At 37.8% G+C, this 15,342-nt stretch overlaps 1 protein-coding gene across 1 annotated transcript in view; it reads left to right on the forward strand.

Moving 5' to 3' along the window:
- Positions 1-15,342, forward strand: part of tbck (TBC1 domain containing kinase) — a 77,729-nt gene that overhangs the window by 58,440 nt on the left and 3,947 nt on the right. The window contains exon 24 of the mRNA XM_088625160.1: positions 5,665-5,824. Coding sequence (XP_088481286.1) covers positions 5,665-5,824 — 160 coding nt within the window. The remainder of the gene's footprint in view (positions 1-5,664; positions 5,825-15,342) is intronic.

Below are 15,342 nucleotides of genomic sequence, written 5' to 3' on the forward strand. Positions count from 1 at the left end.
CTTAGCAGTATATCTAAAAATATATGAATTCAAGTAATAAATATTTGTGAAGATTGTGATATCCCATGGGCAGTGAGGTACAGTATGTATATCTGGAATATTTCAATAGATGCGTCTTAAGTTAACAGCACTCCGAATAAGACATCCTGTCAGTACTAGCAGCATGGTACTGGCTTAGAGTGAGTCAACTCACAAGAAAAAATACTGATAAGTGAAAAGAAACAATTAAGCAATGCCCAAATAGCTCTATTCAATAGGGAAAACCTACATTCTTTTTCCAAAACTCAGTCTCCGGAATTCAGGTCAGTGGCACAGGGTTCCAGCACTAGTTTCCCTTAAATTTAACAACCTGGCGCTATAAAACCTGGAATAAACCAACTGGCCAAGTTGTGACAAGCTGATGTTCAAGCTGATTTTCTGGGATCCATAAAAAAAATGATGTTTGATATTAGGTAGCTCCTAGTAGTCAAATAAGCAAGAAGGACCAAATTAATATATATCCTCATTGGAAATCCTTCTTACTGTATGTTCATAATTAAACAGCTGTTCAGTATTAATTTTAATTATGGTTTTATGTTATTAACATTGTTTGGCTGCACCCAAAAGCTGAAGTTCAAATCTGTTTAAAAACATATGTTATGTTTTTACAATTGCATGTTTTCAGAAGTAGCCAAATCATAAATAACAATAATGTTCACAATACCACATTAATATATAGCATACAGAATAATATACTGTACAGTACGCATAGCTTAGTTTATGTAGTTCAGGTGGGTAGCTGCGTCAGCATGCGTAGGCTGCAAACAAGTAAAGGTTTATTCCATGCTGAAAGAAAAGAAGAAAGAGAACACAACGTTTCGCAGAGGAGCCTTCTTCAGGTGTGTAGCTTAGTTTATTACTATCATTATGTATTATATAAGGCCATTACACTAGCATTTACTCATCAAAAAGACTCTGTGTTTCCATGCTATCGTTATGATTGTTTACTTTTTAATTTTTCAAGTTTTTTGTATTGTTTTGATTCCATGTTGAAAATGGCTTAATGCAGCTAAAATCAACAGGTCTGGTTGTTATCTTTGTCTTTCATACCTCTTTTTATGCCAAAATAGGCATAGTTCAAAATTCATCTTTCAGTAGCAAATTAGCAAATCACACAGGTATGCTTTTGTACAGTAGCTTCATTTGTAGTGGAATGTTAAAAACCAGGCTTTAGCAGTGGGAGAAATGAATGGTGCTTTTTTTTGGAAGCTTGTTTTTAAAGAACGACATTCATCTGAGGCTTGTTTGCAAGTTTGGTTGCCCCACCTCACTAGCAGAAATTCCTCACCATAGTACTTTTGCCATTTTCTTCTTTCCCTGATCTTGTTCCAGCAACAACAGCCTAACATTGCTCGTTTTTCACTATGGATATGATCCCTCCTTGTTTTTCATTGAATATCTGATGAATCATAGTTAATTCAGGTCTGTGCCAAAGCCTCAATTTAAACGTTTGTTTGAAGACCATGCTGATGATCGCAGTGAAATGGGAAGTCCATAATGTTGTTTTGAATTATAATTGTCACACAATGGTGAAGGTTTTAGCATTCTCAAGGGTTCAAATATCACGTCTGTCTGAGAGCTCCCTCGTCCTCTGTTACACTGTCTGAGGGGAAGCTTAGAATTATTTACGGTGGCTCCACAATGGTCTGAATTCTGTCCTTTCTTTTTGTCCCAGCTCTGAAGTTTTCTATTGTTTCGGTTATTTCTGAACAGAAGCTGTAGAATGCTGAAACAGAACTCCATTCCACAATATTTCCTGTGGAAAGTTTTTTGAATGAAGACTTCCATTCAAAAGTCTTTCTACATTTTTCTAGTGTAGAATCTAACTCTAATGCATATTACAAATACAGAGTGTTGAAATCACTTGTTTTATAAAATTTGAGTCTTAGTCCTTTACTCTGAACCATTACTTGCCACTCAAAATTATAAAGTTGAAAGTCTCATAGATTGAATTGAGTTGGTAAAATGTTTTCTGTATTTCATAACTACCTGTACATCATAGTAATCTTTTTATACTAAAAAGAAGACTTAGCATTCTCAAGTCCTTTACTTCATTTAACTGAGTGTCTTCAACAAGCTTTATATTTAGAGTGGTCGATGACATGTATATTTTGTAGAATGTACATATAGAACAAGGTATGTACAATGAGCTCCCATCTTTTTTTATTTCAGTAAGTCGTTGCTTTTCTTTTTATGCCCACACATTCTCAAATTGCCACCTGTTAATTAATTAATCATACGCCTACAGACCCTAAACTTGGCATAGCAGTAATGAGGACACCATGCTTTCCTCCTGAAAATCTTGTCAGAGTTACCTGCCAATCTAAGTCCCACATTGCCTCTCCCGGTGAGTTTGCCTTTAGATAGATAGATACTTTATTGATCCCGTGAAGGAAATTGCTGTGCAACAGCAGCTTAACACAGACAACACAGCCACAGTGTAACAAATGATACAATAATAATAATAATAATAATAATACAATACATACAATACAATCAGTACAGTGAGGGGTGCACTAAAAGAGTTATTCACAGTCCAGGACACACAAAGAACAAACTAGAACAGAACAGTACGCAGGAAAATCGTATTGCACATATGAATATAAATATAGATGTAAATATAGATATAAATATAAATGTATTGCACGGGTCCCTGGCATATATTGCACAAAAAAAGGTTGTAAACAGGAAAAGAAAAAGAACAGATGTAGCAGTTTACTGTTCAGTCCAGAAACAAGTCACAGTCAATGTTGCTTCTGCCCAGATGCAAGGTGGATGCGTTGTACAGTCTTATGGCAGAAGGCAAGAATGACCAAGAAAGAAGCTCACTGTTGCACCGTGAATGAATCATTCTATTGCTGAACGTGCTCTTCATTTCTACAAGCCTGTCATAGAGAGGATGGGAGATGTTGTCAATGATGGCCTCTAGTTTGGACACCATTCTCCTCTCAGCCACTACCTCCAAGGGGTCCAGGTCAGACCCAATGACAGAGCTTGCTCTTCTGATGAGCTTGTTCAGCCTGTTAGAATCCACTGCTCTAATCCCAGGGCCCCAGCATACCACTGCGTAGAAAATGGCGCTCGCTACCACCGACTGATAGAACATATGTAGCATCTTACTACATACATTGAAGGACCTGAGCCTCCTCAAGAAGTAAAGTCGGCTCTGTCCCTTCTTGTAGATGGCCTCGATGTTCTTAGACCATTCCAGTCTATCGTCGATAGATTATTGGATGAGTGATGTGGCTCTTACTGACAAAATACAGCAAGTCACAGAGTTTACTATTAGATGTAAATCCAAGGAAATCCAGAATGATAAAAGCTTGTTTTACTTCTGTGGCACTCTAGCAACTACATGCCACAGCTTAGTTCATCGCAGTCCTGGTTGGTTGATGACATATACCAGGCTTTAACTGGTGATGTCTGAACATTATATTTGAATCTCCAGGTGTTTAGGAGACCCTGCACGTCCTGTTTTTATTAACAAATAATCCATCTTTGAGAGACAATCAGATCACCCTGAAATTCTCGTTTGTGTGACCCTATATCTGAGTCTACAGTTTTTTGTCTTAAATAGCCAACTAAATGTATTATTCTAGGCAACACCATGCAATTTTAAGCTTTGTGTACGTTAAGCTGTTATATTTGGCTTTAGATTTTACTGTGCAAAACTAAAATGGACACATTATAGTTCTCTTTCTGACTCTGTTACAAGCAAGCATTCTAGTATATCGATTTTTATACGTTTCTTAGTAAAACGTTTGCCAGTTTCAGTAGCCACAAATCCATCCTTAAGCCTACTTGACTTGTGATAACAAACTTTGGTTTAATAATATCACATAATGCATGTGTTGTTTGTAATGGGAAGATCATGTGCAAAGTAGGTTTAATGTTTTTTAAGCTGAAAAGAGTTCATATATTTTTAATTAAATTGAGCTTTACAGCTTGAAAACAAAACATTCTTTGAGGTCAGAGAAATGTAAGAGCTAATTGTTTTAAAGAGATTTATAGATCTGTTAATCACATTGGATTAGTGGAGGGGCGAAGTTAAGACAAACCTTTGTGATTAAATCCTGTGGATTCAATGGCTTCCTGAAAGGAGACCCTTACAATGCAAACTACTCCAGAACAAAGTAGAATTAAGTACTTGCTTCTGGCTTTGCTTTCTAGCATTGCAATCAATGCCTAATCCGCAATTACGATGTTTCCCATAGTTGGAAGCTAATTATACATAAAAAATGCCAACACTTTACTTGTACCTAAGTCTTTTAAGCTTGAGAACATTGAATATTTGTATTCTTAAATGATTTTTTATCACAGGCTATTTAACTGCAATTGTCATTCCAGAAGTAGTGCTGATATGGTCAGATAGACATGTAATGATGAGCCTGTACTTTAGGACTGCTGAAGTCTGCATGAAATATGCATATGTGACAGAAAATACATAAAATGATTTCTAAAGTACAATTAGCCAAATTCATAAAAACTCCGGCATGTTGTATGGATCCCATATGTGTCTTTATAGCTGCTTCCGTGCAATTAAAGCATTTACTCTGCTGGCTCACAAAACTCAGAGGTCTGTCCTGCATCCTCTTAGAGCATTAGTAGTCTGCTAAGGAAGACCAAAGTGGTTGTATTTTATTAGATTCGATAACGGCTTAGTCATTTGAAAAGAAAGAAATATCTGACACGTAGCAGCTTTAAAACTATTCAGTAGGAAGCCAGATGCGACCTACTGTGATGTAGCACCAAAACTATAAAGAATAATTAAAATATACTGTTTTGACCCAAATTTCCCATGGTGTTATCATGCTTTAAGACATTCTCAATACCCACTGTGAAGCCATTTTATGTGTGGTGTGGGTTTTAGAAATATGAGAACATCAATTAATTGTGAACAGGGGACCAAGAATGTCAGAGCCACCTGTCCAATTATACGTTAAAATAAAGTTTCACTGTATCTCTTTCTTAACATCTTGATATAGTAGTTTTGGACTAATTAATTTAAATAATGTTGATTGCTTGAACTTTCAATGAACAGCTGGATGAGCACTTAACTTTCTGCTGCTTAATTCATCAAATACATAAGATGGCTCAGGTGGCTCTTGTTTTTTAGTTTTCCATCTTAGTTTCTTGTTTTTTAGTTTTCTGTCCTAGAAATAACAGCAGTTACTCACAACTGTTCACAAATAAAACGTGTGAAGAGGGGAAAAAAGCTGTTGGAAACCTAACAAATGCAGAATGAGGATCAGTAGAGCTACTGAAAACAGACTTTTTAAAGATTACCTTCTTCTTCAGAAAAGCCTTTACTTAACTTGTTCCATTCTTCACCCCTCTGCTCTTCTTAGTACCACCTTCCACAGTCTCCTCTATTGTTATTGTTGTATTGTTGTAATTGTAATTGTGTCTTATCTTGTGTATTCTTCTTATTTATTGTTGTAGTCTTCTTATTTTTTGTTATTGTCATCCTGTAAAGCGCTTTGAGAAGCCACCTTTAAAGACGCTATATAAAATAAAGTTTTATTATTATTATTATTATTATTATTATTATTAATATTATTATTATTACCTGGATCCTGTGCCCTGTGCCATTTGAGTTGGCTTTGACCTTGACAACATTCACAGTTTTCATCGGGGCCACATATCAGGCAGTATAAATATTCCCTACAGCACTGCCTTTGGGCCAGATGGAGAGCTGGTCCAGTGTGCAGCTAACTCAACCCTTCAGAGCTTCAAAGGCCGGGTCATTGTGGTCATCAGCAATGCCATGAAGAGTGCAGCCACGGTGAGTGCGTCCCGTTCATTCTTATTGCCGGCAGCGAATTTGGAACCAGTCACATTGCAGTTTTTGCTGACACATCACTTCTGCCTTTTAGACAATGTGGAGAGGCAATTAAACAGTCAAACAAAATTGTATCACATGCTACTAAGGCCTCATTTAGAATATTGTGTACAATTCTGGTCACCACATTATGGAAAAGATATTGGCTTTCTGGAATCAGATACAAGCAGATACTGTACTTTCTGACGATTAAGGAGATATCCCGCAGTGACATGCTGAAGAAGCTACACCTTTGTAGTCTTGAACAGAGAAGGTTAGTTACATGGTGCCTTTGATGCAGATATTCAAAATTCCTGAAGCATTGACCAACCCAGTACAACAGTGAAACAAAAACCAGTGGGCACAAGTAGAAACTACATGGAAGTACATTTTAAACCAAGAACGGGAGGCACCTTTTTATACCAAAGGGTTATGGCAATATAGAACAAGCTACCTAACCATGTTGTCGAAGCTGATACCCTGGTTTCTTTCAAGAAACAGCTGGATGAGACCCCTGGATCAATTAACTACTAACCAAACCAAACTACGAAACTTAGGCCAAGTGACTTTTATGTCTGTGATTAAAAGATCTAAGAATGGAACATGTTTTTCCAAAGCCAGGCCCTTAGAGAATAATCAATGATGCATTTACAGATATATTTGACTATCAGTATTTTGGCTAGCAGATCCCCAATTCTGTGCATACCAAGCCTTCACATGCCTTACAAAACTCAATTTCCTTTTCTCAAATCCAGAAGCAGTGAAATGTCAATGCGCAGTGCTTATTTGGAAAATGATTGCCCTTGGGTCTTTCTTCATTATTGCTTACCCTGTGTTTTGAACATTTTAGAAAAGTCCAATAAACAGTTCAATAAAACCATAAGTAAGGAGCAGTGTCAGTGTGCGTGCATCAGGAAAGTAAAATGAAGAAAAACACAACATTTTTTGGTGAAACCTTGTTTCCATGTGTAACATCAAACTGTTAAACAGGAGTACTTGGCAACAATACATACTGTACAGTATATCATGTTAAACAGAGAATGGGATTTATATGGAAGAGTTATTAGTTGTTCTTTAAACTATTCTTGCCTTTTTTGTGTTGCTTAGCTAAATATATTTCACTACCTGCACCCTTGTGCATGTAGGTAGTGCACCTCATAACGTAGTTATGAACAGTATTTTTCTAAACAACAGCCTTTTTAACTTCTTATAGCATTTTGGATTTTATATGTTTAAGGCATAAAAGAGACATTTATAGAGACTTGCTAGCCTTTAAATCCGATTACACTAAGTGCTGTCAAGTGGTTCAAATTAATTAGATGACAGCAACATAAGGAGACTTGTTATAACCCCAGAGCTGTTGAACCAGAGATCAGAGCAATTAACACTGTTAGGGAACTTTTGTTTAATAATAGTAGGTGTTATTATGAATATTAATAATTTCCTGACATTTTAGATTTACAGTAATATAGCACTCTTCATTCCAAAGGATACTGGAGTTCTTACCATATGGGGAGCCACCTGGCTGAAATGCAGCTGTCTTTGTGCACCAGCAGCTCCACTACACAGCAGAAAAAGTAGAAAAGTGAGAAATTGCTTCACCAGTTGAATTAAGAAGGAATTCTAGGGGGGCCAGGTTTCACAAACTAAAAATGTACTACAACCAGTAGACTGGGGGTAAAAACCCTTTAGTCTTATGAATGGTGCTTTCAGTTGTTTAATGACGAATCATGCCAGTATCTCAGTTTAACGTCACATCCAAAAGGATGGCACCTCCTTCTGCATAGCGTCCCTTGTCATCGTACTGCAGTATTGGTTTGATATTTCTGGTTCAGGCAGTAGTGCCCTCCTACGGGTCCACCATCACCACTTATGTATGCACATCCATGGCCTTGTCCCCTTCAAATGTGCTGTATGCCAGCTGTATGTATGCTGTATGCCAGAAGCCATGCCATCCTGCAACTCACAACTGGCAACCCACTGAAGCTCAGCAGTGAGCCTGGTCAGTACCTGGATGGGAGACCTCCTGGGATAAACTAAGGTTGCTGCTGGAAGAGGTGTTAGTGGGGCCAGCAGGGAGCGCTCACCCTGCAGTCTGTGTGGGTCCAAATGCCCCACTATAGTGACGGGGACACTGTACTGTAAAAAGGCGCCATCCGTCAAGTGAGATGTAAAAACAAGGTCCTTACTCTCTGTGATCATAAAAAATCCCAGGGTGTTTCTTGAAAAGAGTAGGGGTGTTACCCTGGCATCCTGGCCAAATTTCCCATTGGCCTTTACCAATCATGGCCTACTAATAACCCCCATCTATGAACTGGCTTCATCATATGTTCTCCTCCCCTCTGATAGCTGATGTGTGCTGAGCGTTCTGGCGCAGGTTGAGGCTGCATATCGGTAGTGGTTGTGGGGAGTCTCCAATACCTGTAAAGTGCTTTAAGTGGAGTGTCTAGAAAAGCACTATATAAGTGTAAGGAATTATGATTATTATGAATGAACACAAATTGTCACTACTTTTGTGCAGGGATAGACGAGATGACATTCAATTTCACCAAACTGCGAGTGGAGAAAGAAACATTCTTTTTAAGAAACGTATCAGCTGACATGCTCTTAGCCACTGGAAAACAACAGATAGCATTTTGACTGTGAGCCATTTAACAAACGAGTGACGTCACGCAAGAGTGTCCCATTACCCTTTTACAAATGGTGCGCTCTTGAATACTGACGCACTTTAAGTCCACACTTGCTCGACGTCACATTGCCGACTTTAGGACATGGTGCAAGAATTGGGACACGGCCTTACAAAAGTAACCTAGTTTTCCTTAAAGATCTCCCACATCAAAACTGACTAGGTCAAGCCTTGCTTAACTTTTGAGATCTTATAAGCTTTCTAGAAGGGTTAGAAGATGGTAATTCAACTGTTTAGACTATTTGGAGTCTGTTTAGACCCATTAGGTTGTGTAACAGAGTATTTTCTTTTGCAACTTTAATATACAGAGCCATTACAAATCCCACTAGCTTTACCTTGATTAAATTCCCTGTTTCTGATGTTATATATTTCTTGCAATAACCTTTTGGATCTCTACAATGTTAAAGCGAGGCACTATATACTAAAAATGTCAAATGTAACTTTGTAGATTTTCACGACAAATTTTAAAAAATGATGAAAAATGATAAGGGATATCAATTATAAATTGCATTCATATATCAACACAAGGAAACAAAAGTTACATATACACAATGTCTATAACCCCAGCCAAAAGCTACAGTATGTGTTTTGATTTTAACTAAAGAAAAGTACACAAGCACAACTTACAAACTAGGCTAAATAAAATCAAAACCTCCATCTTTATTTCACCGCTGGCTGTCACTATATATGTAGTTAGTTAAATTTTTGAAGCACACAAAGAAATTAACTCCAATTTAATATTTAGAATATTATTGTGTGTCAGCCTATAGCCATTATTTATTCTGCAGTACTGTACATATCTTTTTGCTTGCTCTCGTTTTGTGGATCCAGTATTTCTTTTGCATGAATTTTGGTGCAAATAAAATCTGTTAACATTTGTTAGCAAAACCTACACTTAGCAGTGTAGATAAGAGAGCATGCATGAGCAGCTCCCTCTTCATGCATCTAGGTCTTGTGGTGATGATAGCTTTAGGACATAGACATCACAGTAATGAGGGCAATGGCGATGGAAGTGCATGACAAAAATTGCCCCCTGAATGCTTTTGTTTTTCCAGGAATTCAGAGGTCATTGCCCTTCCTTTTCAAGTTTCACCTCTGTGTGCTGCCAGCACTGATCTCTTGAACTTAGGGAAGTGATCAGTAAGATGGAAAGGAAAGAAACAGTGGAGCATTGCATTACCCCTGATGAGTAGATAGAGCTGTTGGATTTTTCTTATAGTTTCAGCATTTCATAGCAAAAATGAACATGAATGCTGAAAAATGCTACGCCTTGTAATAAAACAAGGGGGAAGACGTTAAAGAGTTTTGTTTCTTTTGTTGACTGTGCATGTACTTTGGAAATGCTCCCCTTGATATGGTCCTAAGGCAGTAATTCAAGGCCTCATTTATTTGAGTCAGAAACTTGTGTGATTCTGATACTATCTCGTGGTATCAACCTAAGGCTAAGATTAAGATCTTGTCCATGTGACTTATTCATGTAAAAACAGCACCAGAAAACTCTTTGAATAAATTGAATGAACAAAGAGCTCATGCCTTAGGAGTACTTCAAGCTGATGGCAAGTCCACCTGAAGCCTGCGTTCATGTCTGACAGTTCACAAAGCTTTCTTGTAAATGTTTGGTCCCCAGAAGATGCCTACAGATTCCCTTTATAACAGAATTGGAATTGTTAAACACTATACCTTGAGAGCACATGCTACAGGCAAACGTATAGAAGCAGGCCTCAAAAACAAAGATCAGCCTATCCCTCACAGGATTAGGACGTTGTCAGCAAGACAGCAAAAATACAGAACATCTCAAGCTATTAGTATGTGGGAGCAAAGGCATAGTTTGCACTCACATGTGCAATGTCTTCTGTGAAGCATCTTCTGAGATTAGTTTTACACAGAGTGCTCTGGTTATACCAAATGGAAGACACTAGTAAGTCAAAGCCAAGATCATTTTGGTCAGTATATTATGTAGCAGCACTGCAGTTATCAATGGAAAACATGCTTCAGCAAACTCCATGCATAAGCTCCCAAGCTATGGTGACTCCACAAGGGTGCTCACAAACACCAAGAAGTTTCTAGTTGCTTGTAAATTAAAAGCTATGACCAGGACTATGTATGGTGCACCCACAAAAAAGAATAACACTGGGGACATGTTAAACTTGTTATGTGAACAGGCTGGCTATGTGTGAAGCAGTAATGCTGGTATCATATCAACTGAGAATAAGAGCTTTTGTGGTCACAATGTTGAACCCGGTGAGCTCCTTTGTCCACTTTTGCCAGTCACATTGTACACACTACACCCTGTCTGGCCAGAAAAGATATCTCAGTCCTAATCAGCTCCCTGTGAAATACTTGCAAGACCACCAAAATCGTTCCTGTGTCTCTACAGCCACATTACACTCATCAATTTTCTACTCACTTGAAGCCAAAATGGTATAAAATGACTCTCTTAATCTCCCAACAGAGTGATGGAGATTATGATGTGTCAGGCAGCAGCAGTATTTAGGCTAGTTGTGGTCTCTGCATGCTCAAGCTTCTTTGCTGTGTTGTTGCTTACAAAAGTTTTATTTTCTTAGCTTTTCACATTTCAAAGTTGAGAAAACAAAACAACTACAGCCAAGTTCTGGAAAAAAATGTATGTAGGTAATTGAATTATCAATACAAAATTTCATTTTCTATATATTTCAAAACCTGTATTTTATTCTCTAATTAGTTATTTAATAATAATAACATCACTTTATTAACCCTTTACAATTTCTTGCATTAGGAATTATCTTTTCGCATACCCCAGCTTGCTCTCCATGAGACACACAGACACACAGACAGGGAGAGAGCCTGGAGTCAGAGTGCAGGGTCTGCCATTGTACGGCGCCCCTGGAGCAGTTGGGGTTAAGGGCCTTGCTCTGTAGCCCAACGGAGTAGGATTCCTCTGCCGACTGCGGGATTTGAACAGGCAACCTTCCAGCCACAGGCGCAGATCCTTAGCCACAGAGCCACCGCTCCGCCCCATTTACTATGTATAGAAAAAAAAATTGATAGGCATTTAATGCTGCTGCAGTATCAGTAATGCAGAAATGTTTTAGGAAAGACTTTTACTTTTTTACATAAGCTGTGAAGATATGGGTGCTCATTGCTTAGAGTATTATGTAACAAAAATTGCTTTCTTTTTCACTGATTTGGCTCCACAACAGAGTTGAAGATATAGCTGATTTCAAGGTCTTGCAGGACAGTGTTTGAGTTCCACATGTTCTGTACCCTTTGAAGCAACTTTAAAGAGCAGATACTTCAGACTGAAGTGAATGTCTGTGGGAAATGAGATGCTAATTGAGCCATAATGAAAGCAGAATTAAAGGTGTAATCTTTCTGCAAAACAGTAAGAAGTAAAGGTAAAAAACTAAACATAAGCTTTTAGTGAAAGTTGTCTGCATCTCCTCTTTCACTTTTATGCCTGTTTTTCCTTACATACAGTATCAATTCGTTTTACTGTTGTGCAATTGAGTTGTGAAATTATTATTATTTTGAAAACGTTTCCTTTTTCACCAGATTTACTAAATGTTGACTACTTTTTTATCACTATCATATTTATCTTCCCCTTTGTATTGTTTTCTAACTTCACATTCAGCAGCTATTACATTTATCACAGTCAAAACTACAGTAAGTGTAACAGTGCACTTTTGCGCTTTATTCTTATCCAAAACAAAATGTATGTGGAATTGTATTAAGAAAGCCTTCAGTCAGACTCAGAGCTGTGCAAACATTGGATCAAACTGTAAAGTAAAGCATTATAAATACAGCTGCAAAGACAAGTGAGAAACAGCTCTCTCTAAAAGTGGCCCAGACCACACTCCATCATCATGTCCATCTATTAGAAGATAAGAAGTGTATGGAGGAGGGTCTTGTGCCTTCAGTTTTGTGGGAATTACAGCTGAAGTGCGGTTGGGGTTATGGTACAATGAAGTATGCAGGTACGGAGAACAGTTCTGAAATGCACATTGCATGTCCTCCATGGAATTCCAGATTTTCCCTTCAACTGTTTTTAAAATAGAAATGCTGTGATTGATGTTCTTCCAAACCACTTCAAGCTGGATTTCTGATAACCCAAAGTTCTCAACAGCAAAACATCATGAGCCAAGACTCGCTCAAGCATTAGAGTACTGTGGAAATACAGTCATTTTCTCAAACTTTAGTTAATCAATATTCATGCATAATGAAACAAAGCTATTACTGTACCTCTTTTCAGATAAAGAGAGCAGCAACAAATAGCTAGTATTTTATTATTCAACTGATCCTCTAGTCATGCTCAGATGAGGCAGTATAAGTCATCTTATATAGATTTGGGTTCAGTTTTATTGCGCTGCTGTTTTTTTTCCTAATCTTAATGGTAGTATAATCATCATTATCTTCCAAGAAATCAGGTTTTGGCTACTGATCAAACAAACCGACTCCAGACTAATTTCAAACTTAAATATTATGCTTTACAGTGTACCTGCCAAAAATATAGAACATAAGAACTAATCAAGGAAAAGAGTTTCCAGAGTTTAGTGGCAAAAATGCTAGAGAAGGAGTTAGGAAGCCGATTATGTCACAACACATTTGCTGTCTGTAGATTTGTGCAAACATTCCCAGAAGATATTGTGGGCCTACTTACCACTTCCTAAAAATAACGCAGGTGTTGGAGATTTCAGTAGAGGCAAAAATCAATACTATTGACTTTTTGAATAGATTTTTTTTAAAAAAAAACAGCACACTTCAAAATGCAATAAGTATTTTGCTTATAAATGCAGGAGATGCTGCTAATTCCCAAGAATAAATGTAATTCACCTCTTAACCTTTGCTATATTCTCAGATGTTGTAATGATATTTGTGCAAATATACACGTTTACAACTATTTGCTCTGTTTGATACTAAATGTTCTTTGCAAACATTCAAGGTAATGTTTTTAAATGTGAAAATGTAACAAATGTAAATATTGTTTGAAATACCAAAATATTCTCTGGGTAACAAATGTGTTCCATTTTGAAGGCATTTGGGACAAATTTCCCATTGGTAGCTCAATGCACCCAAAGATGTTTGGAGTTGTGATTGTATCCAAATGTTTTTTTGTATTTTTTCTGCAAAAATTCTCTTTCCAGAAACTATTCCTAACTATTAAATCAAAATCTAGTGTGCGCACCAATAATTGTATATAAAGCCCAGTGCTTGACAAGTATAGACCCACTGGACTGTCTGTCCAGACAGAGCTGTTTCAAACCAGCAAAGGCTTTTTGCTAAACCACAGTTGCAGGGGTAAGCCTTATGACTTCACTGTTTGTCCTGCCATAATGCTCACCCTAATGTTAATCCATCGTCCTTAAATGATTCCCTTCAAATCAATTGTTTATATAAAATACATAAACGCTAAACTTTTAAACTTCATTAGTGCAATAGCAGGTGCTGTCTCACGGAACATATATGCCTTTAACCATACGTCTGAAAATCATTACATTTTACATTTTAGTTCAATGTTTTATTCACTGCTGGTATGTCAAACCTGAATTCAAATAGACAGAACACCAGTCCAACGCAGGGCACACACAGACACAGACACGCACACACCAGGGCCAGTTTTCCCACAAGCCCATTAACCCACCTGTATGCAGTGCAATGGCTCTGTGGCTAAGGATCTGTGCCTACGCCTGTGGCTGGAAGGTTGCCAGTTTGTATCCCGTAGCCGACAGAGGAATCCTACTCCTCTGGGCCCCTGGGCAAGGCCCCTTAACCCCAACTGCTCCAGGGGTGCTGTATAAATGGCTGACCCTGCGCTCTGACCCCAAGCTTTTCTCTTTATCTGTGTGTCTCTTGGAGAGCAAGTTGGGGTATGCGAAAAGACAAATTCCTAATACAAGAAATTGTATATGGCCAATAAAGTGATCTCTCCGTCTTTGGACTGTGGGTGGACACCCATATGAACACAGGGTGAACACACAAACTCCATGATGATAGTGCCAAAGGGCCCCAGCGTTCCAAGGCAACAATGCTAACCACTGCACCACCATGCTTAAAATCATCTATTAAACTGCCTTGATTATCCAAAGCAAAGTTGTCTTTCTCATATTCTTCAACATTGTGTATTGTACCTAACAACACTTTGCTTCATTAAATGTTCCTGACTTGTTTAAGAAAGCTTAAACAGGGTTAAAAGAGGCTTTGCACCCTTTTGGAAGTGCATACTGGAAGTTGTGAAAATCTCTTGGATGTACAGAAAACTGTGACGCTCAGGCAAAGTGTTAGCCAGAAGCTTGTGGGAGTGCTGGGTGAGGAGTAAAGCCAAGCACAGAATCAATTAATAAAGATTAATGCCCTTTATTCAGTAGGCGTTAACAAAACTGCCTCTACCTCTGCTAATTCCCAGTATGGAAAATGTGATAGCAATCAAACAACTATTTACTCTGAGTACATCATTTAATAGCTATTAATACCAATGAGGTCCATGCAGTGTATCATGAGTGCAGATAATTCAGCACAACACAGATTATTAGATGAATATTTAGCTGAAATGCATTTAAATTAATTACCTAAATGTGTCATTTCCTAGTTGTTCCGAGTCTGCCAAAGACTGGAATGAGTTTCTGATCCCATGTGACATCTTTGTAATTACAATGATATCCATCTTGTCATATCCTTTTATCTCCATTCTAAAATGATGGCAAATAACCCACATCTGCATTTAATGTGAAATCCTAAGAACAAAGCAATTGGTCAATTTGTTTGTGGCTGCATACTGACTGGACAAGACCCCTTTTTAATAATATTGCATTAAAGCTAAATT

Source organism: Lepisosteus platostomus, chromosome 1, assembly GCF_059453375.1.
Source record: "Lepisosteus platostomus isolate fLepPlt1 chromosome 1, fLepPlt1.hap1, whole genome shotgun sequence".
Taxonomy (NCBI): domain Eukaryota; kingdom Metazoa; phylum Chordata; class Actinopteri; order Semionotiformes; family Lepisosteidae; genus Lepisosteus; species Lepisosteus platostomus.